General features: G+C 39.9%; 1 protein-coding gene across 2 annotated transcripts; it reads left to right on the forward strand.

Annotated features, from left to right (window-relative positions):
- LOC108025789 (serine/threonine-protein phosphatase beta isoform) lies at positions 1-27,905 on the forward strand. Of its 2 annotated transcripts, XM_050889524.1 has the most exons (6): positions 1-523; positions 3,107-3,511; positions 24,519-24,866; positions 24,973-25,316; positions 25,376-25,510; positions 25,573-27,905. In XM_050889524.1, exons 1-6 carry the CDS (start codon positions 472-474, stop codon positions 25,684-25,686), a joined length of 1,398 nt encoding a protein of 465 aa, XP_050745481.1. In that variant the 5' UTR covers positions 1-471; the 3' UTR covers positions 25,687-27,905. The 2 variants fall into 2 exon arrangements, with proteins under 2 accessions (XP_050745481.1, XP_016951908.1); XM_017096419.3 differs by lacking the exon at positions 3,107-3,511 and having other exon boundaries at positions 5-523.
- The last annotated feature ends 61 nt before the right edge of the window (positions 27,906-27,966 follow it).

The following is a 27,966-nucleotide window of genomic DNA, read 5'->3' on the forward strand; positions in this document are numbered from 1 at the left end:
CCGCCCGCACGGTCACACTGGGCTAGCTGGCGATTCAGAACTGACGATTTTTGTTATTGCGGAGCGAAAATTGCGCTGGTTTATAAATTCTCAGTGAAGCCGACTTCTCAGCCGCCCTCCCAATAGCTGCGTCTCCGTGTCCGTCGACCGATTTGCGATCGCAGCTGCAGTCGAGCGGCCGTGCGCATCTGTTTTTTTTTTTTCTGTTTTCGCCCCGCGTGCAACATCGGTGCGCTAGCGGCCCACCGAGAGAGAAAAAGTGAAATTGCCTTTTGCGGCAAACAAGAGGAGAAATAAGCAGAAAAGCATCGAGAATCGTTGTTGTTGTTGTTTACCAAAAAGCCAGAGGTCGGGCGTCACTGTGTGCGTGTGTGCGTGCGTGTGTAGTTGTGCGCCAAAAATCCCAATCGGAATTCTGGAACAGCTGGCCAGAACAACGGAACGCGGCCAAGCGGAGAGCACTGCTGGAAAATGGGAGACTTCGATCTGAATGTGGACAGCTTGATACAGCGGCTGCTGGAGAGTAAGTAACAGTGCCGTCCCCCCACTTCCAGTCTCCCATCCCCAGGCCCCTTTTAATTTGTAACCCAGTTTGTCAGAGTGTGTGTGTGTGCTAGTGTGTGTGTGTGCCATTGCACTTCTAATTACTGCACATTGTGCGCTTAAATGGCAGCAAGGAGAAATGGCAGCCCCCTGGCCCCGCCGCCGCTGCGTCTGACTCTGGAATCAATTAGTTTTAATTGATTTTCATTGCTCCGCTCGGAGGAGTGCAACAACAACAACAGCAGCAGCCCCTGCTGTTGCGCTCATTAGCGTTTACATAACGCTTACAGCGATCGCGCTGTTAGTCGCGCCATCTCGCTCTCGCTCTCGCCAGTGATGTTTGCTTTATAGCCTTTTTCGGCTATATCGCCTGGCCATGACGTCATCGGCCTGATAAACACGGGCGTGATTCAAACAAAATACGAAATACAAGTGCCGGCGCAGGAATGGCCTGGGATCACATGAGGGCCCGATAAGCAGCTCGGCGGCCAGCAGCCCCACGGGGCGTCATTAGGGAGGCACCACTGTAGCTATCGGTTGAGATCGACCACTAGAGAGTCCTTAAATCCGAAAAATGTATAGTATTTTCGATGTTTCTGTACCAGAAAGGGTAGATACACCTTGAGTATGCCAAGTTCTGATATATTATGTTATCAAGACAAAAAGGCACACTACATTCCATAAAATATTACATTTTTATTGCCTAACTTTCATACGAAATTAGACAATATGTTCTAAAACAAATTATAAGTCGAATAAAAATATAAATAAAAGATTCATTCAAATATCTTAATAATATAATAAAAAAATAAAATTTTATTTTCAATTTTTTAACATCATATAGAACCTTTTTCGTTTATGAAATATTTTTAATTTCGCATAAAGGTTGAATTCACAAACTAATTATAAAAGCTATGCAAAAGCCTTTTCCTAAATAATCTTTTCGGTTCCTTTTCATAATTAATCCCATGCAACAATAGTCTTATAACCTAATATTATACACCATATTTTTCCTTTCAAATTGAAAGATTTTTATCCATTGTCTAAGTTTTTTAAATCAAAGTAATATTCATTTAAACAAAAAAATACCGGGTTCATATCCCACCCCTACATAAACAATTTTTTTTTTAATTTTATGAATTTTCCACTAATTCAAAAACAACATTTAATACTGACAATTATTTAAGTGAATCATCATCATATCGTATTAAAATTTATTTTTGTTTTTATAGAAGGTATTTGTTTAATGTTTTAAGTTGCATGTAAATTTTGCGACTCTATAAATGTACTTAAAAAAAGTAACATCATTTTTAAGTCGAATGATTAAATATTTCTATATTCATTTCTTTGAACTTCCCTACTTTTTTTGTGTGCTTCCCCTTTGGTCCCCTCTAACCGATACCTACTGTAGGGGGCTTAGAGGGCGCGGTGGGGGTTGTGTCATCGTCGTCATCATGCAACCTTCCTGCAAAGCGTGAAAGCGCTAAATAGTTTACATTTTTGCAACCTCTTGGGGTTTCGGGCTGGGGCTGGGTCCGCCCTCCCTCCGCCCATCATCTGCGAGGGTTGCTTAAGCCGCTTAGCGCTTGTCTCGTTTTGCAGGTGTCAGCCAATGTCGAAGATGCGGTTGGGCGGAGCCCCGCCATTTGACTTTGGCTCTGGCCGGCGCTTCGGGGAAATTGCATTTGAACAGTGCGATTTTCGGCTTTGTCCATTTCCGCAATGAGTTTCGCTTTGCCCCCCACGATTCTGTCTTTCGTTTTCACTTTTTTCCTGCCCTGAGATGACACGACCCAACTACAGTGGTCCCTGACGAGTAGAAAGCCAAAGATAACAAAAAACTGAGGGTCTAGCAAAGTTTTGGGTTTTTAAATAAATGCAAAAGGGGCTGAAAAGTATGCTATACAATTTTTACAGGCTTTTGTGCTAGAAGTAAATATAATAGCATACTTTTATGCGCCAATGTAAGGGGTTTTAAAACTCTAGATTTTTGAGGAGCCCTTTTTTTAAATTTTGAAATTGTTAATTTGTTATACCTTGAGGAATGGTATGTATATACAAATTAAACACTTCTTTAGGGCCTTTCTTCTCTGTTTCTCCCATCGATCGACCCCTGTAGGCCACTCGCAGATGACAAAGTACGTGGGCAATAGGAGAACAGACAGATTGGGCGAGATGGCCGAGGATGGCCCACCATTTGTCAAGGTCAGCGAGTGGGCTAGGTCATGGCACTCGGCCCCTCCCAGCCCCGAAAAATGCCATTAATTTTGATCTACGAAGCGTCACCAGCCTCTGTCACCGGCACAAGAGCAGAGGCGAATGCAAAGAACCAGCAGCAGCGGCGGCAGATAAATTTCATTTGTCAAATTGCAAATTGAAATTGAATTTTTAGGGCACCTTGTCGTGTTGGCCAGCCTCCTTTTCTCCCTGTACTGTGTATTTTTAATTTATTTTTTCGTTTTTTTGAGTCCTACCAGTCCCACCTCGTCCCCCGTTTTATGTTTGTTATGAATCTATATGAATATATATATATATATATAAATGTATACGCATCCAACGAAAGACTTCAAAAAACAAAAAGAGGCCGAAGAGCACGCCCAGAAGCTGCTGATCGCTCAACAATTGGCCGCCGCCGGCGGAGCGGCTGCCGCCGTGGCCACCGCCTCAGCCGCCGCCGCCGCAGCCGCCGTTTCCGCCTCGTCGCCCACCACGAGCAGCAGCTACCCGGCGGTGGCGGCCTCCTTTGGATCGGCATCGGGAGCGGGAGCGGGTCCTGGTCCCTCCGCCGGCTACGATCCGCTGGACGAGCTCACCGAACAGCAGCGCCGCCTGCTGCAGCAGTACTCGATATCGCCGCCCAGCGAGACGATGATATCGGCCGATGGCGACCAGATCACCGTCCATCATCCGCGCGAGGAGCCCAAGAAATCGCGATTGAAATTGCGCGACTTTTTCGTCGCCGAGTTTGGTATTACCCTCTGAGATTTTAAACTAGCCCCGATCGATCCACCACCCTCCCCCCCCCGATCACCGTCGATGTGCTCTATTGATGATCACCATCAGCATCGTCATCGTCACGTGACCCATGGCCTCCGGTGCAAAGTAAACCATTCAGTGGCATTCACATACTCCAAAGTAGCGTGCTCCAGCCCAATCCCCATGGTATTCCACGGATCCCTGGAACAGGGATCTCTGGCGCTTGACTCCCCTCCCATCGAATTCTATCCACAACCCAGCCGCACTTAGCTCACCCGCTTGTCACCCGGCTAAAAGCTTGGCAGGCACAAGGGGCTGCAGTTTCGAGCCCACCAGCGATGCATATCCACTCGATCGGCACCACTCCCGGCTACACTGGGCAAAAAGGGGAGTCTCCTGGCATCTGGCACTCCCACAGTCACAGCTTAGTACTCACCCACGCACCAAGTCACTTCCCACCACTCATGCTGGCAAAGTACCAAGCACTCATTTCCCTATCGCCGAGTAATACTACGAATTATTCAGGATGTGGAGATCCCCTATGTAGTGTTCATAACATTCGAGTACGGCTGCCAGATGAACCGAGAACCAAGCAGTTCCATAAAGAATACCATGGTTTAGGCTGCCATTTCGCTCGGTTCACCCAAAATAGCCATGAAAACACTCAATTAGATGGGCAAGAGTTTCGTAATACTTATGATATGGTGTGCGGTTACTGTTTACTGTCTTTCCGGAACTGCCATCGCAATGTCAGTGCCCACGCTCGACCAACGCCTGCCCCGACTAGGTACATATGGTATTTTTTAAACACACGAGTATATCTAGTGCATCTGTCTATCTGTGTGCGTTGTGCAACAAACTCTATCCAGATACCCGCCGAGCCCCCCTAGTAAAAGCCACAACCCGAACTGCCTTCATCTAAGTGTTTTCACACGACGCAAAATCCACCATCGTCAAGTGTAATGCGAAACAAATCATATGAGTAAAACGGGGGAGGGATTGCCAGGAGGGATTGGTATTTTTGGGCTGCGATGGGGATGTAATTGGGCTTGGGTAGGGGGCAATTGCTGTCCAAAAAGTATCTCGTTGAGTGTGACACGCGACATTACAAACAACTGCAGTGCTTCGGGGTGATAAACAATAATCATAAACTGCATGAAAATTGATTGGCGCTGAGTGTGCAGATAGTTAGTGGAAGGGGGGTTGCATAACTATTTCTGGTGGAAACAATTGTAAAATATAATACAATATATATATAATATAAGGAAAGCAAGACTATAGATTACATATCATGAGGGACTATCTGGAGGCACTTAACTTATACTCAAGCACTCAAGTACTCGATGTTAGATCCCATTTGAGATTCCCAAATAATTACTATCACTTCTTTGAACCCCAGGCCCCAGATCAACAAGTCACCTTGCGAATATCGCAATTATCATGCCCGGAGCCTTAACCCCAAGCCGAGCGAAGGGGAAACCTTAACCCCAGCGAATGATTGCTAGCCAAAGCCGCTTGTAACATCCTGCACCACCGTGCTATTGATTGGCCTGTTGTCCCATTTTTTCCCCCACTTCGCACGTGCTGGCGCCTTGGAGAGTGTGCCAAGGCTCGGTTTTGCCCGCTTTTCCAACGCGGCCAACGGCGGTAGGGAAAAGTCACTGCCGCGTCATCCTTGTCCCAGTGACAGACGTCGTCGTCGGTTGGCCTCTCCAAGGGTCCCGCTCGGTTCCGTGCCTCGGCAAATATCCTTCGTTACTTTGATGCATTTCTAATGTTTGTATAATATTTGTATAATTGAGTCGGTAGATTCTCCACCCAGTTGGCGCTCGTGTATGCCATAACTATCTATCTATATCTGTAACTATAGCTATCTCGTCTGTCGTCGATGTCTCCAAAAGGCTTTCTCACATGCCAGGGTTGTCAACGCTCTTGTCGTCGTGTGCCTACATGCCCTGTAGTCGCGCTTTTAACTGTGGTATAATAAGTTTTCAAAAGCCTATGTAGAAATGTCTTAATTAAGTTTGGTTTTCCTAAGTTGCTTATAAAAAATTGTTAAAATTTTCAAATTATTTTGATGGACCTAGAAATTTGACATTTTGAAGCAACTGTACCAAACATAGAGATGTCAGTTTAAAATATGGCATCCTATTTTAAATTTCTCGGTGCTGGCCACTCTAAAAAGTGCTGTTAAGCGCACAATAACAGCTGTTAACTTTAATTAACAGAAAATTTATCATATAACGGGTATAAAGTTGACGATATAGTCCTAACTTTTCGTTCTAAAGATGGGATCTGTGAAAGTTTGCTTGATTAGCGCCCGCTGGTTATTGAATATATATTCTTTGAATGTCACAACCTTCACTTGAGTCAATCAGCGAGGCATAATAATAATAGTAATAACAATAGCAAAGAGAATTCAAATCCGAAAAGTAGTGGCCCAAAAGCAAAAACGACGGATAACTGGCATTGCGTGCCTGGTGATTCTGTTAGCAAAGGGCCGGTGTTCGGTGTTTTCTTCTTCTCGGATCGGTGGGGAGGCCTTCCTAATGCCTTCGTTTCCATTTAAGTGGTTTTTGATTAGCTTTCGCCATCGGCTTTCGTCGCATTCGGGGAGGTACTGCTGAGATACGGACTCTGATTTGGGGAATGGATAGTGGGTAATGAGAGCCGCTTCAATTGCAATTTGGCGCAGGCCTTTCCTTTGACGCAAATGCAAACGAGGGTGGATCAATAGGAATTCCACAGAAAAATATCCCTCAGCTCGTAAACGAATAACTTAATTATTTATAAGAGTTACGTGTATTTATTACAGTTCAAAGATACTTTTTGGCCATCTTATGGGTTGCTCTTTGATTCCCGGTAATTGCCATAATTTTTCTTTTCACCTCCGCCGGCCAGTTTAATTATGTTAACCGCTAGTCCAGTCGAGTGTCATAAACACGGGGGGAAAACCAACGAAACAGAAATCCACAAACAAACAGAAAACGAAGCAACAACCAAAAAAGCTGGCCTGCATTCATAATCGCATATAAACTAGAGAGCGCAGCGAGATACAAGTGCAAAATGGGCCGAGGGGCTGCGGGGGGCCAGGCATCAAAAGTTAGTTCATTAATTAAAAAAAAACGGGGAAGAACGACAGCAGAACAATCGCTTCATGCATGCTTAATCACAGTACAGCCAGAGCGCAGTTCCACATTTATCCCCTGGGTTTCTAATAATTTTCAAATCTCAGAAATAATTTGTGATGGCTAACAAATAGTATTTATATAATTTATAGGAACATTTTAAATATTTATTACATTTATTTTGCCAACCTGGCGAGCACAATTTTATTAAATTTTTATTCATTTAAGTTTAACTTTCATAAGAGATCGGTTTTTAACACATACAAATTCACCAAAATAGTGTTATATATAAAAATGAGTATTAAATTGTCTAATTCTATCTACAGCAATCATTTAAATATTATAATCAAGGATTTAAAAATATATTCATTTTTGTTTCTAGATTTTTATATTTATTTTTATTCTATATTTTTATATATTTTTTTTATTTTATTTTTTTTGAAAGTATGATATAAAATCCATTACGATAAACACTTTAGGAATTTTTTTTGTAATATTTTTTCTTTAGTTCGTCAGAGGTTTTTATTGTTTATTTATTCAAGGAATAAAAATATATGTCTTAAAAAATCTATCGATCAGGGCTTATTCCAAAGTCTGTCGTACATTTTTATTCCAGTTCTTGTGTTAGTTTTTATCTCTCAGTGTAAGCTGTAAGTGGTGCTGAAATTTATTTTTATTTATGTAATTTTTTTTGTTAAATTATGTATATATATTAGGAAACCAATCCACAATATAAGTGTGGTTTGTTTTTCTAAAATACATAGCCTCTCCTTACATTTATTTTCGATTTCTTGGGCTAGTTATTTTCTTGCAGTGCAAAATGTCAGCGGTACTGGTACATATGTAGTTTTTTTTAAGGAATAAAAATATATATATTTAAAAAATCTATTGATCAGATATGTTTTTCCAGAATGCATAGCCTCTCCTTACATTTTTTTTTATGTTTTTGGGCTCGCTTCTTTTCTCCCAGTGCACGCTGTAAGCGGTAAGCGGCAGTTACCTACTGGCTCGCAGTTAATACTGCAACTGCAAGTGTTTTAATTATGGTGTTGCTGCTGCGCTTTCCCCACCGCCCCCGCCTCCGCACATGCGTTCTATTTTTACCTGTGTGTGTGGCACGTTATATAATGTGACACTATAATTCTCACCAGGGTCCAGAGCCAGCCAGCCAGCCAGCCAGCCACCCACCTGGGCCGCCCACGTTGTGTCACATTGCGTGCACTTGGCAAATAAAAACGAGCGGCGAAAGGCAAAAACGGCAAAGAATGGGCACAGAAAAAAAGGGAGGACGAATTGCCAGTGGAAAAATAGAAACACAAGTAAAAATAAAGAAAGCAAGCCAATGTTTGTGTCTAATGACACGTGTGTGTGGGGGGGTCTGGGCCGAAAGGATACTCGAGGGCTTAACAGGACACTCGGCCAAAATTTTGAAGGTCACCGCCGCAGAGGGCAGGTGCCACCTGACCATTTGACCCAAAAAAATTTCAATTTCGCGTTTACTTTCTGGGAAACGGGGGAACACGCCCAAGAAGCACACACTCACACAGCGGCAGCTTAATAATACATTTGACCTTTTGGCTTAGTTTTTTCCCTCCTCTTGTTATTTCTTCATTTCTGCCCGCCATTTTACGGCGCCATTCAGTTGTTTAGCATTGTAAGTTCTTTTTTATAGTCCGGTCATCTCGGCCCGCCGGAGTTGCAAAGGGCTGTTGCATACTTCGAGGGGTTGGGGCCCTGGGGCTTGGAGTGGCAAAGGGTTTAGGTCTGAGAATGGGTGGCTAATGGCACAATTTTGGTCCGCGGATTTATGGCTGCAAGTGTGAACGGAGTGTGTTGGAAATCCACCGAAAATATCACCTAAATATCAGCGGAAAACTCCCTTGAGATATAGCTATAAAACTAATAATACCAAATATTTTGGAATATGTTTATGCGATCGTATACATTTCTGAAAATATTTCATGAAAATTAGTAGTCTATATCTTTTCTAGTTGTAAAGTTATGCATTTTTGAGTAAACTAACCTAAAAGCTTTTTGTGATCAGTAGAAAAGTTATTCATTTTTAAGTAAATTACTAGAAACTTTTTGAATATCGTATTTTTTGAGAATAATTTTAATCCCATTTTTTGCCCTAAATTTTCCGTTTTTTGGCTGCTAATAAAAAACTAAACGTCAGATCGAGGAATGTCATATCGTTGAGCTCGTTGTTTAATTTCCAATTCAATGGCATAATAACCTGAAAAATTTTAAATAACCAGTTTTTTTGAAAAAAATTACGAAAAAAATTTCAAAAAATGCAAAAATCGGTGAAAAAATGAATTCTCCTTAAATTGATGGGAATCGTTAGGATTTTAAGCAAGCTGCTCAAAACAGTCGGTCTTTTAGCTGTACGACCTGATTTTACGAAACTATGGGTGAAAAACCGGGAAGAAAAATCGTTTTTTTTGTCTAAAATTTGAATATCGTATTTTTACAAAAATCTGGATCCCATTTTTCGAAATAAATATTCAGTTTTTTGGCTGCCATAAGGAAACTAAACGTCAGAATGATGAGTGCCATACCTCGTTGAGCTCGTTGCTTAATTTCCTATCTATTGGCATTCAAACCTGAAAATTTTCGACTTTTCAGATTTTTGGCAAAAAATCATGATGCACCTCTTACAAAAAATGCGAAAATTGGTCAAAAAATAAATTCTCCTTAAGTTGATGGGAATCGTTAGGATTTTAAGCAAGCTGCTCAGAACAGTCGGTCTTTTAGCTGTACGACCTGATTTGACGAAACTACGGGTGAAAAACCGGGAAGAAAAAACGGGTTTTTGACTAAAATCTGAATTTCGTATTTTTGACAAAAATCTGAATCCCATTTTCGAAATTAATAGTTAATTTTTTGCCTGCCATAAAGAAACTAAACGTCGGAATGAGGAGTGTCATACCTCGTTGAGCTCGTTGTTTAATTTCCAATTCATTGGCATAAACAACCTAAAAATGTTAAAAATTTGTTACAAAAAATGCTAAAATTTTAAAAATAAAGAAATTTTTCTAAAATGATGGGGACTGCATTTTTATCAGGCTGCTGATTCCGATGTGTTCTCGGTTTCTGGCGAAGATCTCAGCTGGCAGTTTCCATAATTGCTGGCACACTTTGGGAACCCCTCGCCCGCTCCCTGCGCCGTGTCCACTGCGTACTCTTGGGTGCATGCAATTTTAATGCCTATTGGCATTACAGGACGACCCCGCCCTGCTGGTGCAACTTTCATGAGCCGGCGAGCTACGAAAGTATAAATCAACAGAGTTTCCTCCCAAGAAAGGGATGCCCAGGGGGTCACGGGGTCAGTGGCGGGCAGCAGAGGGCCAAATGTCGCAATCTGCTGCTGCCGCCGGTGCTGCGGAAAGCATAACTTAGGGACCCATGGGAAAAGCGAGGCGAACGACTCCTCGTGCCACGGGGAAATTCTTTTTAAGCTGCTTAAGGAAGAGCTCCTCGAAGAACTTGTGTCTTTGAGGCGCCAATTTGCCCCTAATTGCCGGTTAAACAAAAAACTGGAGGAGCAGAGGGAACAGGAGAAAGTTTTATAAAAGAGACAGTAAATTAAAAATATCATATATCATATATCATTATTCATTATATTATACAATTTTGAGGAAATGTATGCCACGATTGTCTACTTCCCAAAAAAATATGTTTATAAGTTTACTTTTATTTGTAAATTTAACTAAAATGACATTGCGTGCATTAAAATATATGAAGTATTTTAAATACATTAGTTAAAAGCTATATGAACCCTGTTCTCAAAGTATTTCGCCATTTTGGGGTATCTATCATAGTCTCAGGATCTGAATTTTTCACAAAATCACCAAGTTTTTATAACCTTTCTAAACATTACTTCCAGTTTCAGTTCCAAATTCGCTCTCAATCAGCGCTTTCTTAACTTTCCTGGCCTGCTGTCAGCTGTCCTTGCACCAGTTCACCTGAATAACCCAACTTTTCGACCACTCGCCTTATGGCACTACACGTGTGTGCCAACAATTTAGGGTATTCGCCACATTTGCACACATTTTTAAGGCCCAAAATGAGGCGAAATAAATTTGCCTTGTGCCTTGACCTTTAGCCGGGCCCAAACACACCCTAAAATTCGCCAAAAAAAGGCGGAGTTGAGTGGGCGTGGCCGGACAAATGGCAAACAAATGATGGTCAAAAAGCAGATGTCTCGGGTTTCTTTCCGGCCTTTGCCAAATGCGGGAATATAATGGGGATTTATTCCATGAGAAAATGAGAGGGATTGTATTAAACTATTTAAAGCAAACATCCTAAGTGCACAGCATTTCAGGGGTCAACAAGGCGAGCATAAACCCAAGCAAATTAAATTAATTTGTGAAAAAGGGGCGAAGCACCTGCGATGGACAGCTCCAATGCCGTCGACACCCCCAACACCCAGAACAGCCAAAACACCTTCGAAAAACACCCAAAACACCCCCAACACCTGACCACCTCAGCTGTCCCGAGTGATGTTGAAAAATTAAACAGCGTCGAGAAGTGAAAATTCAATGAAAAACTAAACTAAGAGACAACAAGTACAAGTTTTCCTCAAAGTTGGGGAGTGAAGGCTAAGCTAAATGCAGTAAAAATAAGTAATTAAGGGCTTAACACATTTAATTTGGGCGAAAAGTCACCAAAACTTATGGCTAATTTGTAGCGGGATTATTTTTAGTATTATTTATTAATTTGTTTAAATTATGTGCTGAGTAATTATTTAATAAAACTATAAAATTCTTCTATTATACACTTCTACTTTATAAGATTGAAATAAAACCCAAGCAACACCTTGTCCTTCACCAAAAAACAACTTTCAAGGCAAACAGTAAATTAAATGAAAATATAAAATGTTTTTCTCGCCACCCACAAAATAAACAGGAATGAGCAGTTTTTTTTTAGGGCGTATCTTGTTTTTCCTGGTGCTTTTCTTGTGGCTGCTTTCAGTGTTTTCCTCATGATTGTTAATTAGCAAATAGACAAGGCAAATGTTTAAACAATTGCAGCGGGAGCGACAAACCGAAGGGATTGTGGCCAGAACAATTGTACGAACACGCTGGTTCCGATAAAGAAAAGTTGGGAGAAAGGAGGTGCGAAGGTTATGTAATACTCGTGTTTATGGGGAAAATTCGAAGAGGGATCTTTAAAGGAGATATTTATGACACAAAATAAAAAAATAACTAAAATAACTGATCTACATTTATTAAAGCAGACCTTCTTTATTCTTTAATTTTTATAATATGATTTTTCATTTAACAATCATAAAGTAAAAACAAGTAAAATGAAAAATGTATTTTTTAATTGCATTTTAATTTCAAGAAGCATAACAAAAAGATCTTATCCGTATTTATTACGGGTTATCTTCTCTATAATAAAATTTGTTATCATATTTTAGATCATTTAATAAGCATTTCTTAAATACAAGTCATGCAATTAGGATAAAAAATACATTTTTTATTTGATTTCAATACCAACATGTAAGTTGTCTCTATTTTCAAGGGGAGGCCTTCTTTATAGCTATATTTAGTTATTATAAATTCAATCATTTAACAAATGAAGTTGAATTTAAAATGTAAAAGAACAAAGTAAGGCACATCATATTTATTGGACACTCCATAAATTACAGAATGGAAGAGATCTTCGCGGAAGTGTGGCAAGAGGCAGCCGCAAATTGGGTTAATCGACGACCCTCGAGTGGCATGGAGTCGGGGGAACAAGAAACTCAGCCACGGCCAGCCAATATGTAGAAGCGCTCATTACTCATACGCCGTGTATGCGCGCCGCTGTCTTTGTTCTTCCTCGTTTACTCGTTGTCAAAATGGAATGGCTATTTTTAAGGTCGACCGAGATATACGCATGTGTTTCTTCTTCCAATTATTGGCGATAAGATAAGTTGGAAAAACGCTTACAGCGAGCCAAGAAAAACAGAAAGGGGAGGTGCATTCGAGGCACCGAATTTTACATGCCCTTTAAGTTGTAAAAAATTCATATAAAACTTGAATTTCTTTAGATATAAACCTTGATTACGTGGAAATATTTTTTTTTTCAATTTAAGAACCTCTATGAAAATAGTAAGGGGAGTACCATATAGTAATAGATGATCAATTATTCTTTTTTTTATTAAAAAACATTTCTCTTAAAAGCCAAGAACCTCTAGGGATTGTTATTAAATATTTTATAGTGATTGGTGATTAAGGGTTTCTACTTTGCAGGGTCAAAAGGTGTATCTCTTACACGGGACCGGGGAAATAGAAGCGTTTCCAAGGGCATCATAACAAAGAAACGGTGGAAAAATGCCAAACCATAAGACAAATGAATCAGTCGCAATGCAAGGGGTGCCCGGGGCTTTTTCAGTGGGCGGCTGTTTGGGGGTCTGGGTAGGTGGGTGGGTGGTTCGCGGTGGGTGGCAACAACTGGGGGAATGGCTTCCGCCTGCCGACCGACCGTCCGTCGACCGTCCTTCGTTCGGTCGTTCAGCGTCCACGACACAATCATAACGAGGCGCTAATTAAGCAAAAGCTCCAAGTAAATAAAATGGAATTTGCACTCGCAGATATAGAAACAATACGTCGGCGTAAATGCCATCCGCGTTGCCACTGCCCTCCATTCGCATCGAATCCATTGAGATATTTCCCTGAATTATATACGCAGGAAAATTAATTTGTTTTCTGACAAACTCGTGTTATTTTGACCAATTTACACTTAAAATAGGGGTATATTTAGAATGTGTTTATTTCTAAGGAAAACATGGGCAACAATGTTGTTGAGGTTAATTAAAGTGATAAGACAATTTTTTAAAAATAGTATAAATATTCTGAAAAAAAAGAAAGTTAGAAAAGAAAACTGTCAAACACTGAAAGATAGGAAAGCTAAAAACAAAACTGTTCAACACTCCAATATACAGTATATATTAGCAACGCTATCCAACACTGAATGAAGAGTAAATTTAAAACAAGACTGTTCAGCACTGGAAAATAAAGAACATAGAAAAAATGGTTAACCAACACTTGTAAGTAAAAAATATGGAAATTTTCAAGCATTCAGAGATTTGTAAAATAAAACTTAAGTAAAACCATATAACAATTTGTAAAGAAAGTAACCATATCTTTAGGTACTCTCAAATAATTGAGATGGAATCGGGACTTTCTTATGAGTTTTAAAACGTGTTATTATTTAGATAATATCCCTGAACCCAGAGGTGATTCCCGTCGGCGATCAGCCAAAGGGCCGCTCTCGTTAGCCGGCATCCCAGGTCTTGTTATAGTTCTTGCAGTTATGTCGCTCGATAAATGGCCAAAGGCGATGACGACGTCGACGACGACGACCAGTCAAAGCCAAGCCAAATGAGTGCAGTTGGTGGAACTTGGGTGGGTTGGTTCAGTGGGCCGCTTTGCTGGTGTTTCACTGGGGGGCAAGCAGGGAGCTTCTTACAAAATCGATCCCACTGAGGCACCAACAGCCCACGAGCAACATGCGAAGAAGGGAGAGGAGTGCTGCCTGTGTGTATGTGGCATTTTCAATGGCTGGCCGAGCGCCATGCTGGCCTCCTCTTCCTCCCCCCCACGTACCGCCCTGCCTTTTGCTTTTTTGAGTTTTCCATTTTCCAATTTGCCAGGCCAGCAGTCGAAAAAATTAAACTAAAGCAGCGCCAGCACAGGCTGAGGCAAAAGCAGGCATATGCTAAAAATAAATGTTTATTTTATAAGATTCTTTCTGCCTTCCCTTGCTCGTCGTTGGGAAATTTTCGTTCCTCTCGCCTTTCAGACTGTCATTGTTTGTTTCTGGGGAGGGCTCGGGAAATTCCGGGGCAAGGAAAAGGGAAAACGAGCCAGATAAGAAAGGAAATGGAGGGAAAACAGTAGCTTCCAGAGGGGGATATTATGTTTATGCTAATCATTGGAAATCGCTTTGTGTGTATTTTGACAATATTATGTGTCATAAGGTCAACATGAGTGGAGTAATTGAGGTAAAGTGGTTTGTTTTCTATTATTTTTGAAATAATAAGCGAGATATTTAATGGTTTTAACATTTAATTTGAAAACGCTTTGTTTGTATTTTGATAATATTATGGATCATAGGATCAAAATAGGTGGCATACTAGAGTTACTACGTTTAGTGTTCTAGTATTTTTGAAAAATATACCAGATATTAAATGATTAAGTCAACATAAGAGGTATAACAGAGGCTATGTAGTTGGTATTCTAGTATTTTTGAAACAAATATACCATATGACATGATTAACTTTAAAATCGAAATTGGTTTGTGTTTAAGTATTTGTGTTCTAGTATTAAAAAAATATATATTCCAGATATTAAATGATAAGGTCAGTAAGTGCTATAATAGTGTTAATAGTTAAATGATCTTAACTTTTAGTTCAAAATCGCTTTGTATCTGATGGACTATAAGGTCAACATTAGCGGTTTAATAGAGGTAATATATTTGGTATGTTAGTTCTTTTGAAAAAATATACCAGATATTAAATGATCTTAACCTATAATTTTGTATTAAGCTTAAAAATACCTGTTGATATTTATACACAACACAGTCCTTACATGTATTAGGCACATTTGAGGTGAAATGGACTGTGAAAAACATCCGTTTACTTAAGTTCAGAACGCTTGTTTTGCCTGCTTTTGGACTAAAAACATGAAAACATTGGTAATAAGTTGTTATTTGCTCTCCACATGGCCAAAATGCGACGACAGAGTAAGCGGTTGCAGGTGGGGAATTGATGGGGCGTCCACAGGCCAAACAAGGGGAAGTTAGCCGGGGCAACTTCCCACCTCCTCTGATTTTGCTTTAAACAGTGCTATTTATTTATTTATTTATTTCGCAGCGTTGTTTGTTTTCCTCTCCTGTTTGTTTGCAATGCGGGACAGTGTTTCTTGGGCGCTTCTTTGGCTCTTTGCTTCGGCTGCCAAGGCAGAAATTGATTTTTATAAATAGCGCGCATACGCAACGTGGTACGCACTGAAGTAGAAAGCACACGCGACTGTACTCACATATATGTATATATATATATATATATATATATATATATATATATATATATATATATGTATTTGTACATATATGCCCCATACATTTTCCATGTGCATTTCTTATTCGCCAAGGCAACGCACAAACATCGACAATAGACCGCTCCAATGGCCACAGTGAATGCGAAGTATTGCACAAATTTGATTTGATTCGATTTGTTCCACGAAATGAGTTGGAAAGCGCCAGAGCAGGAGCGAGGGGAACAGAGGTCAAGGGGTAGAATTCAAGAAAATACCATGTAGCACATAGCATCGCTCCCATTTCTTTTGCTTTTCCCTTCGATTTTGTTGCGATTGAGTAGCATGCGTTTCCCCAGATTGCCAACAATTACGAAATATGCGAGCAATTTCCGGGAAATGGAATTCGGTTAATATTTTACGATTATGATTGCGTTTGATGGCGAATGAAAATTCCTAGTGCTAGCTGATCTATAAACGTGCGCAATGAAATTGTAATCGATTTGTGGGGAATTGCGTGATTTCGTTTAAAGGAATCCTTATATATAGCGGACTTTCAATTAGTTTACATATTGTTAATTGAATTTTTAAAAAGCAAGGTGGCAGTTTTACTTGAAATAAAAGGGATTTACTCATTATTTGAAAGAGAATTAAACAATGGGATTATTTTATCTACCCTTAAAAATAATACCTTCATTAGAACAGTGATTTTATCTATATTTGAAGATGAATTTAACAATGGGATTATATATCTACCTTTAAAAATAATACCTTCATCAGAACAGTTTGGATTTTCATTGTACTAAGGCTCGTATATCAAAGAATAATGTTTACCGAATTTAAATTTCATTTTATTGCCCGGATATCGCTTAAAAGTCGATTCTCCTGAGATGCTGTAAACATTTAGAGGCTTTTAGGGAACGAACTAAAAGTTTCAACACTTTGTTGCCTTTTTCCCATTCGCTTAAGCTAATTTGTGCGGCACAAATTAAACAAATTTGTTGGGTGTTTGGTTTAATTTCACGAAACATTTCTCGAGCGCAATTTGCACATTGTTTGGATTTCGATTTGAAACGCTTTCTGCTCAATTTCATTTGGCAATTTCCAGGATTTTCGCTGATTCTTTCAAGTAATGCAAGCGTTTTCTGGCTCGCCCCGCTGGCCCGCTGAATATTTATCCAAACGGATTACGCATACGCCATGTGCGCCCCCATCGGCTGACGACTGGCTCTCGTCAGCAACCCTCAAAAATGTTGCTTCTGTGTGATGTAAACGCCGTTATAATCAGCGCTAATGTGCTTAACTGGGGACTCGGCCTGGGGGTGGTGTAGGGTTTAGTGGGAGGTGTTCGAGGAAGGGCTCTTTTGAGCTGGGGTCAGGTGGTTACCCAACGGGTGGCTGGTGTGGATCGCAATCGGCCCGATTTTGGTCCACCCTTTGCTTTTTTTGGTAGCATATATTTGCATATATTTCTTCGAGCCGTTTACCCGAGGCCGCCAATTAGTTTTGGGCCACTTCAACCCCACGCAAATCGCCACCAAGTGGGTCAATGTTGAACGGAAGTATTTACGAAAGTTTATTTCGCCAATTTGGGCTTCACTCTTTGTTTTTAATCACTTAAAATCACGAAGGAGATTTCCGCTTGGCAATGGTACACAGAGAGAAGGGTTGATAAGATATGATAATCATTTTGTCACACAGGGAAAGATATTGATAAGATATAATAATACTGTTGATAAAAGTCAGTATCAATTATTTATAAAGAGAGTTTCGAATAATGCTGTATCTCTCTTAGCCAGAATAATGTTCTCTTTTTTTTTAATTAGAGCATATTCAAAGAGAGGAAATTCAAGAAGCACCACTTCTCAATATCATTTTCAAAGAGAGCAAATACAAGAAGCACCACTTCTCAATATCAATTGATATTCATTTTTTAATATTGCTGTATCTTTCTTAGCCAGAATAATGTTCTGTCTTTTTGAGCATTAGAGCATATTCAAAGAGAGGAAATTTAAGAAGCACCACTTCTCAATATCAATTGAAATTCATTTTTTCAAATATTGCTATCTCGCTTTTACCCAGAGTAATTTTCTCTTCTTTTTTGATGTGAGAGCATTTTCGAAGAGAGAAAATTCAAGAAGTACCACTTCTCAATATTAATTGATATTCATTATTTCGAATATTGCTGTCTCGATCTTACGCAGAGTAATTTTTTCTCTTTTTCGATTCGAGAGTATATTCAATTAGAGAACATTCTAAGAGTACCTCTTCTCAATATCAAGTTGACATTATTCAATGGTAAAATTGATAAGTTGAGTAAATATGAAATATATCTCTACGTGTTTTTTTCTGTGCTAAATGTTCGTTAAATAAAGATTATTATCCGCTTTGTTCCTTCCGATTCAGGCGAATCCGGCTTTTTTAATGGTAAGCAAATCTCGTTTAACATTTCCATTTCGAGCACTCGACTGGGACCTGCTGACCCGTGGGTCGAGCCAAGCCAAAACCAGCCGCAAAGTGGGTCAATGCAAAACGGAAACAATTACCGATTCGCAAATGAATTGTTTTCTCCTCTTTTTTTTCCTACTTTCGGAGGCAACCTCAAAATTTCAAACGAATTTTCCTTGCACTCTCGTCCTTAATCAACGCCGGTCGGCGGCCCAAAGGCGTTCATTATTCGATGTTTTGTTGCGGCTGTCGACGTTGTTATCTTTGCTTCATTTGCTCGGATTTCAACTTAGGCACGCAAAGGACGCAGGACGACCTAGGACATGGTATTAGTGGTGGTAATGGTGGGCGGCAGTGGGCGTGCCGCCTAATGGGCAACAATCAGTTGATGGGCCTGGAAATATGCATTCTGCTTGGCAGGCATTAAAGGCAAAGGTCGTCGGGCGGTCCAATTACGAAGTAGAGAGCGTCGAAAGAACCAGATTTCGACATTGAACCTCGCCCACATCTGAACCGCACGACCAGAGTACACTGCCAGAAAAGGGGGTAATAAATTAACGATAATATGTATTATCCGCATATGTTACGAACGTAAGTTTAGGGATTTTGAAATCACTTGTAATTACTAGTCTAGGTGTCTAAAAGTATGCAGTGAAAAGGGGATAGTCTTCTTTCTGGCTGAATTTAATGTACTTTTTTTACTAATTTTTTTAAAATTTTTTTTTTATTTATTTTTTTTAGTATTTTATTTAAATTTTCTTTTTTCCTTACTTGTTAGTTTTTCCCCCCATTTTTTTTGTTGTAATTACACTTAAAAGTTATTTAAAAAGCCAAATTTTCTATTTAGAAAGTTTTATCACAATTGATTTATTAAGAAAGTCAACAACACATGTTATATTTATTTTTTAACTGAATATTGAATATTAAATCGGTTGTTCAATTTCCTTTACTCTTTTTGTACAAATTAATGACGAATATATGAAGTCATAGTCATTCCGAAGGAAATACGGTAAAGTGTACAATTTATAACTCAAAAGTTCTTAAGGATAATCAAAGTCTCAAAGATAAAATGCGAAGAAAGCATTTCCCAAGCTTTAGAAATTTCTAAAAAATGTTTAGTAGTCAAATTCTTAAACATTGAATTAACATTTAACCAACCAATTAACCAATTACAAGGACGTGTAAAGTACCTCCTTTAATGTTTCCAGTTTTCGGAGTTGACTCCTGGTATTTACCCCCTTAATCAGCATGTCCTTTTGGGGGGCGGAGAGGCCAAGCCCCGCTGTTAATTAAATTGCCAGCCAGCCTTAGGTGCTATATGTATGCACTTGTGGAAGGATGCATCCGCTTGTGGTTGCAACCTGGCGAAATGAGATGAAGTCCTGAGATTTGATTGCAGTTCAATTTGTGGTGTGGAATCAATTTCAGCACGATGGGCAGGACGAAAATTCGATTTTACGCTCCAAAGCGACAGATATTATCGAGGAGAGCAGGTTTTAGACCTTTTCAGAAGGCCCTGCAATTAATGGGGAAATGTCCCCTCCGGGGTGGTGCTAATCTTCTCGGGCAACCTATCGCCCTTGCTTTTGGTGCTGCAAATCCGCACAAATCCTTCGCCAACTCGGAGCAAAAAAAAAAAGAAAAGAAAGAGGTGCCTTGCTCTTAATTTGCTTTTGCCAAACTTTTCCCGGGCCTTATCTCTCGCCCTGCCTTTCTCTTTTCGGTCGTGTTTATTCGCCTCCTATGTCCACAAACTTTCATCTCGGTAGTTTTACTATCTAAATGGCTCAACATTTTCATTCAGCTCTTCCTGCTCCTCAGCTCTTTTTGCCCCCAAAGTTCGCTGCGCCGGGCGGGGCGAGTGTTTAACTTCTGGCAGCTGCTGCTCCACTTTGCTCCAGCCACCAACTCATCAGCATCCGCATAGCCATCACCATCCCCATTCCCATCCTGCTCCTGGGAGTTAATCGGGTCATAAAATGTCTGACGCAGACGCTCCTTTGACTCCATCAAATGTCTCCCGTGCCATTCCACGCTGCGGGAAATTGTGAATCTCGTGATGGATTCCGTTTTGCAATGTACTCTCGCTTCTGATGGGAATGCCCTCGGAAATGAGTGAATTAGGGACAGGTGTCCCGAGGTGGGGAGCAGCAATGCTATGAAGTTCCCTAATGGTATTGGATAGGGAAATGTAGTCATTTTTTTTTACAAATAGTTAAGTGCTTCAAATGAAAATGACTGCGATCATTTCTTTGGCTTGCACCAAAAAAGGTCAAAGAAAAAAATCGGTTTTTCGTCAAAAAACTAAGATTCAAATTTTCAACCAAAAAATTATCAGTATTTTGGGCGTAACAATAAAAGTAGTGGTCCAAAAGCGGAATGCCATACCTTGTTGAACTCGTAATAAAATTCCGAATCAATTGGTGTTCACACCTAAAAAATTTTATTTTGGTCCAATTTTCCCAAAAAATGATGATGCTACCCCTTGCAAAAAAAGTAAAAATTTCGAAAAATTTTGATTTCTCAAAATCAACCGGAAAACGATTCCATTCAATTGTATGGCTTGCTAGCAGTCCAAAACTGTGCGCCTTTTAGGTTTCGGGGCATTTTTTTCCACGTTACACCAAATAAGGTCAAAGTAAAAATTCGGTTTTTCAAAAAAAAAACTAAGATTAAAATTTTGAATCAAAAAATTATCAGTAATTTGGGCGTAACAATAAAAGTAGTGGTCCAAAAACGGAATGCCATACCTTGTTGAACTCGTAATAAAATTCCGAATCTATTGGTATTCACACCTAAAAAATTTTATTTTGGTCCAATTTTCCCAAAAAATGATGATGCTACCCCTTGCAAAAAAGTGAAAATTTTGAAAAATTTTTATTTCTCAAAATCAACCGGAAAACGATTCCATTCAATTGTATGGCTTGCTAGCAGTCCAAAACTGTGCGCCTTTTAGGTTTCGGGGCATTTTTTTCCACGTTACACCAAAAAAGGTCAAAGTAAAAATTCGGTTTTTCAAAAAAAAAACTAAGATTAAAATTTTGAATCAAAAAATTATCAGTAATTTGGGCGTAACAATAAATTTTATTTTAAAAAAATTTTATTTTTCCCAAAAATGACTGTTTAGGACTTTTAGTCCTGGTTTTGTGAGTTGCGCCTAAGTAAGTCATCAACTGTTGCAGCATCACATGCCATTCGGTCCCATACCATACCATCACACAGCATCCCCCTCCACACCACTCGAACCCATATGTTTTCTTACATTTTTAATTTGTTCGTCGAGGAGGGGATGCTGGCGATAATGAAGGGATGGCTGGATGCTGGGGTGGGATGGTTGTTCGCTTGTTCCTGGGGATGAGGAAGCGGCTAAGACTTGTTAATCATGATGAACCAGTTAGATGTGACAGCAGACTGACAGGAAGTTCCCATGTGGAGTGTTTTCGGAGTGTATGCGGCACGTAGCTCGGCGTTGTTGCGTTGCTGTGGTGATGCTGCTGCTGCTGCTGCCGGCGGTGCCTCCTCATGTAAAATGCATGATAAACAAACATGCGCGTCTTTTTTGCTTACGCATAATGCTACATCCCAAGCAAACCAACCAACCAGCCACCCAACCAACCAAACAAACCACCCACCGCCCCCATAAAAAACAGCAGACCACCCAACCACGCCCCCATTGTGATATCTTCTTTATGCTGACAAATGCCTGACAGCCGTCGAGGAAGTGGGCACCAAGGCAGCAAGGCAGCAGGGCAGCAGTTTTCCACGGAGTGGAGCATTGCGGAAATTTGCATAAAAATGAAAAATAAAGAGCTTCCCCGTCACCCGCTCTCCAGCCATCCGTATAGCTTGTGTCACATGTGTGTCAAAGTGTTGAGCTTAAAGCCGCCCAGATATGAAGCAAATGGCATCCCATGCGGCTGAAAAGTTGCAGAAAAAATATCACAGAGACTTGTTATATTTGTTGGGATATGACTTTCATATTTTTTTTAAATTTGTCAGAGGCAGAAGGTTAGAAAATACTGTATGAATGTGGAAAGTGCTAGGAAGTTGTCTTTAAAGATGAAGAATATATCTTGTTATAGGCAGAATTTTGTCATTACTTTCATATATTTTAAAAAGTATATCAGTGTCCCAATGAAAAAATATTAAAAAAGTTAGAGGAATATATATATTATTATACTAATTTTTAATTTTTTAAGGATAAATCAGAAGGTCTCATCCACATTAGTTGTGCCATCAAAGCCTTAACGTAAACCACATATCCTCCTGCAAACCGAATAATCACAAAATCATAACAAAACTCGAGCAGATGTTCACTCAAATTTATGCACAGGCGGAAGTATTTCCTGGGGTCTAGCCCGCAGACCGGAGGACCCATTACATAAAACGACTTCTGAAAGTATGCAACCGCTACGAAGGGTTCCGGGAAGGAGTCTCGCATAACTTAAACGGATCCCACTTCTCCGAGCGCATGAACCCATGGCTTGCATAATTTTGTGTATTTAACTTCTCCGCCCTCAGGTCTGCCATATCATATATGCTAATGCTAATGCTCACGATAAGCACAGGCTGCACAAGTTGGCAAAAGAGCTTTACCTCTGTTTTCATTTGATTAACTGACAGTTTCCCGAGGGAGAAAACGTTTAACTCTGATTTTTCTTTGGATGCTATAGCTCCCAAAACTGGATATAATGGTTTCATTTATGCTTTGCCAAATAACAATAACATATGATAAGTTATAACCAAACTGTACTATTACTATTTGATTTAGAATGCCATAATTACACCATCACAGGCGGTAATATTAATTCATTATCTAAAGCTGAAAGCACTTGTGTGTACTTACTTTTTTGTTAAAGTGTTGATCGCTGATATAAGCAATGACATTACCAAGGTTAATGGATTAAAACCTTATCATGAAATCAGACCCTTATTAATGAAATAATAGGGATAAAAACATTTTAATGAAATGGTTTAATACCCTTGGTGACTTATAGAGTTGATACCTTTTAAAATGGATTTTATCAGACTTCTTTTTATAATACAAATGTGTATACAAATGGATGCTTTAATTGTACCAAAGTATAATTTTATTAACTGATGGCCAATGGAAAAGTCTGCACTACATCAAAGCCATCCCCAATCCCCACTAGCCGTTCTCCACATCGATGTGCGATAACTTTAATTAACCATTACTGAAATCACAGCTGCGGCAAAGTGCATTGCTGACGTTCTGGGAATTGGCTTTGTGTTAGCCAGCTTGCCCATCCGCACCACAACCCACTTCCCAAGCCCTAGCCCCATCCCACAGCCCCGTGCACATTCACCGCCGTTCCTTGGGCCACATGGTGCTCCCTTTTTCCTGTTTCCCCTTTTCGGGCCTGCCCCAGTGCTCTCGACCCAAATCCAGAGTTGCCGTTGGCTCACAACTTCCCAGGCAAGGACGAATGGATTGGGCTTGTCTGTTTTTCGAGCCAAACGCTGGCCCAGCATTTTGGTCTATCCAAATTTAATTAAATTTTTTGTGCACGCGCAAACACTCTGACACTGACTGGGGGCGACCTACTTGTATTCCCAGGATAAAGGATAGCACTATCATCGTTTTGCCTGCCTCTGGAGCGTTTTTTTCTTTTTTTTTTTTCTTATTTTCCCACAAAATTAATTGCACGAAAAGGGCGAGCTGCAGTGGGACTATGGTGGCGTAGTGGCTTATGTGGCTACGCCCACTTGTTGGCCAAGGTTTCGAGCCTTGGTCTCCGAGCAGCGACAACCTGCAATTATCCCCAAGACCAGGAAGTCCCACCACACAGTCGTACCTTGCTGCGTCATTCTATGACACCCACACAAAAAAATCACCTACAGTTGCGATCACAGGAATAGATATCAGAGAGTTTAATGGGTTTATTGTAGCTGGCTTTCTTGTAAATCAATAAAGTATAATTATAATTTTAGTTCATTTTAATGGACTATTGCTAATGTTATGGATACAATACAACTTAGTGTATTGCTTTTGAACTTTCGGTATTGCATTTTAGTTAGTTACATTGTAAGCGTACAATCGTCTGTACTATTGTTTTGAGCGCAACTGTACTTTCACGTCGACATAGCGTGCACGCAGTTTCGCTTGCGCCACAATGTATGCAACCATTTGTTGTGGCATTGTTTTCCCGCCAAAACCTCCTACTCATCCATTTGTGGATTCGTCTCCTCGTGCCACGTCGATAGTTCTCGTCCTCGTGCCCGTGCTCGTCTGTCCTCCGACCGCGTTTGGCTATTGCTAAATCGTCAATCGTAGGCTAAGCTCTAGTTACTAGATCTATTTGCCATATATATCTGTCTATCAATGTACATGCATTCTTAAATCCTTTGAGTCCACTAACATCTCGATTACTTGCAGTGCGCAGCTGCCGAACGGGCAAACAGGTGCAGATGACCGAGGCGGAGGTGCGTGGCCTGTGCCTCAAATCGCGTGAGATCTTCTTGCAACAGCCCATCCTGCTGGAACTGGAGGCCCCGCTGATCATCTGCGGCGACATCCACGGCCAGTACACAGACCTGTTGCGGCTATTCGAGTACGGCGGATTCCCTCCGGCCGCCAACTACTTGTTCCTCGGCGACTACGTCGATCGGGGCAAGCAGTCCTTGGAGACCATCTGCCTGCTGCTGGCCTACAAGATCAAATATCCGGAGAACTTCTTTTTGTTGCGCGGCAACCACGAGTGTGCCAGTATTAATAGGATCTACGGTAAGTGGACTATACGAACTGTCGGTAGTAGTAAAACGCGGATTTCACCGTCTTAAAATAAATTGTATTTTATTTTATTAAAATAAAATTCTAATTCTATTGGCAGGCTTCTACGATGAGTGCAAGCGCCGATACAATGTCAAACTGTGGAAGACCTTCACAGATTGCTTCAACTGTTTGCCGGTGGCCGCGATCATTGACGAGAAGATCTTCTGCTGCCACGGTGGCCTGAGTCCCGATCTTCAGGGCATGGAGCAGATCCGTCGCCTAATGCGGCCCACAGATGTGCCGGACACCGGGTTGCTGTGCGACCTCCTGTGGAGCGATCCCGACAAGGATGTTCAGGGCTGGGGCGAGAACGATCGCGGGGTGAGCTTCACGTTCGGCGTGGATGTGGTATCCAAGTTCTTGAACCGCCACGAGCTGGACTTGATCTGCCGTGCGCATCAGGTGAGTAACATTATAATAAAATAAAGATCGGGATGCTTAAAAAATAACTTTATTTAAAGGTTGTGGAGGATGGCTACGAGTTCTTTGCGCGTCGCCAATTGGTCACATTGTTCTCGGCGCCTAACTACTGTGGGGAGTTCGACAACGCCGGCGGCATGATGACCGTGGACGACACGCTTATGTGCTCATTCCAGGTGAGATCTCTCAAACTACTCCTCCCAACGAACTCTATTAATACTGTAATCTTCTCTTGCAGATCCTGAAACCGTCTGAGAAGAAGGCCAAGTATCTGTACAGCGGAATGAACTCGTCGCGACCCACAACACCGCAGCGCAGCGCTCCAATGCTTGCGACCAACAAGAAGAAATAATATATCCATCCGCTTCCATTTCCTTAAAGGTTCAACAAACAACAGAAATAAACTTTTACATAGATACACACATATATATATACATATAAATATAAAAATGAAGGTAGCAACCGAGAGAACGATATAGTAGAGCAGGGGCAAGAGCTAAATGATAAATGATAAATTAAATGTGTGAGCTAGTGACGCAAGCCGAAAGCAAGAGCATGAAGCTAAGCATTAATGTGTATCCGTCATTATCTGTAAACAAACATATTGCCTGCTTCAGTTTGGGTGTGGAATCTGTGTCTAACTTGATTACCTTATCCGCGTACCTGCTAGTTGCTGCAAAAGCAACATCCGCAGCAACGGCGAAGCACTCACAGGCCCTAGTTAAGTTGAGTCCTGCATTTGAAGATTATCTGTTGAATGGAAATTGTGACAACTCCCCCTAACAGCAGCTCCCCGGCCCACAAAAAAAAAACAAAATCCCCCAAACATGCAGATAAATAAATAATTAAAAGTACAGCGATGTTAAGCAATGAATTTATATATAGGCTTATTAATGTAAACTATATACGATATACTTATATATTCATAACTACAAGAGAGAAACGAAAGGAAACCCAAAAACAAAAAGTAAAAAACAAAAAAGGAAAGCAAAGCATCTGCCCACTGTGCGGCTCCTTAGGGACTGGCACAGTGGGGCAAAAACGGGATGAACTAGCTGTCACTTAACCTTTCCTTTTGGCCCTGTGCCGAGCTTACAAAATTCGCTGCAAATGTTCGATTTTTGGTTCTCTTCCTATCAACTAAGTGCGCATTACAAATTTGTCTAACAAAATCTTAAGGGAAATCAAAAAATTAAGAAAGCAAGTGTTAAAACTAAAGAAAGGAAACTAAACGAAAAGAAAACCTATGTATTAAGCTTAAAACAGTTCAACTCTCTGTGTGTATTTTATTTATTATTTATCTATAAATATAAATATATATGTTCTTTTTGTCATTGTTTAATTAATTTATTGCTTACACTGTATTTATAAAACGAAAACCAACTAATCCCTAAAATGTATTTTTTTTCATTATACTCGGTTTAAGTGGCAAAATACTGTTAACGTGTTGATGGGCATTTAACAATTGGGGCTTGTTTTTCAATGCCTAGAACTTTACCTAGAAGAACTCCAACCTAACTTTATCTTGCCTCACACACAAAAAAAAAAAAACAAAACAAAACGAAATGATAAATAAAAATGTTTAAATTTAACGAATTTTGAAAGCATTACTTCGAGTACTTGAAACACCAATTTTTGTGCATATTTAATTTATGAATAAGAGACGTAATTCGTTAGAGAATGTAGAAAGGGCGAGCAAGTGTATGAGAAAGCATATGAGAATATACAAGTAATAAACGAAGGAGAAAACTAATTTTTTCATCGTCGTAACTTATTAGATTATAGTGCCTTTTTTGCCTCCCAAATAAAAACAAATCCACAAACGATAACGAGCGTGTAAACTAACAAATGGTTTATATATACAGATCATATACATATAAATATACGGCTAACGAAAGCTAATTAGTAGACGAGTATTGCGTTTATTTTGTAAAAATCGAAGAAAACACAGCTGCTGCAATGGAGTATTATTATTCGCATTCATTATAAATATTTATGTTAAACAAACACACTCTTTTTCACCATCCAAAGTAGCAAATTTATTAAATGAAATTCAAAATCAATGAGCTATCTGAATATCATTACAATCCGAATAAAGTTTCGTAACTTTTCATTTAGAGTATCTTATGATTTAAAAATTGTATGCATCGAAAGCAGACGAGGACGGCAAACAAGTCAATTAATTGCATAACAAATAAACCAAGCGAGGGATAAATGATACAAATAAATAAAAAATCAATGAACTGCGGATGGATTTAGCATTTTAGCTTTGAGCTGTTGTTTTCTCACTCTCCTATTTGTTGTTATTTCGATTATTAGCAAACACATCCCAATTATCAGCATCTGTTTAGAGGCATTAGTTCAGGCAAACATACGAGAATTTATATATATGTATGTATATATATAAATAAATAAATCAAAATAACAAAATATACGAAGTACTACCATGAGAAAACCGTGCGAAAAATATAGAGAGAGAAAAAGCAATACGAAAACACAAAACGTATAACAGATAAATATATTTATTATTAAAAATCAAATAAAAATTAATTAAAACTTTATGTAAACAAAGGGTATTGTGTTTCTTTTTTTAAATATTTTCTGGCATCGGAGAGTAATCTGTGGAATGTGG

The sequence above is a fragment of the Drosophila biarmipes genome, chromosome X, assembly GCF_025231255.1.
Source record: "Drosophila biarmipes strain raj3 chromosome X, RU_DBia_V1.1, whole genome shotgun sequence".
Classification (NCBI taxonomy): domain Eukaryota; kingdom Metazoa; phylum Arthropoda; class Insecta; order Diptera; family Drosophilidae; genus Drosophila; species Drosophila biarmipes.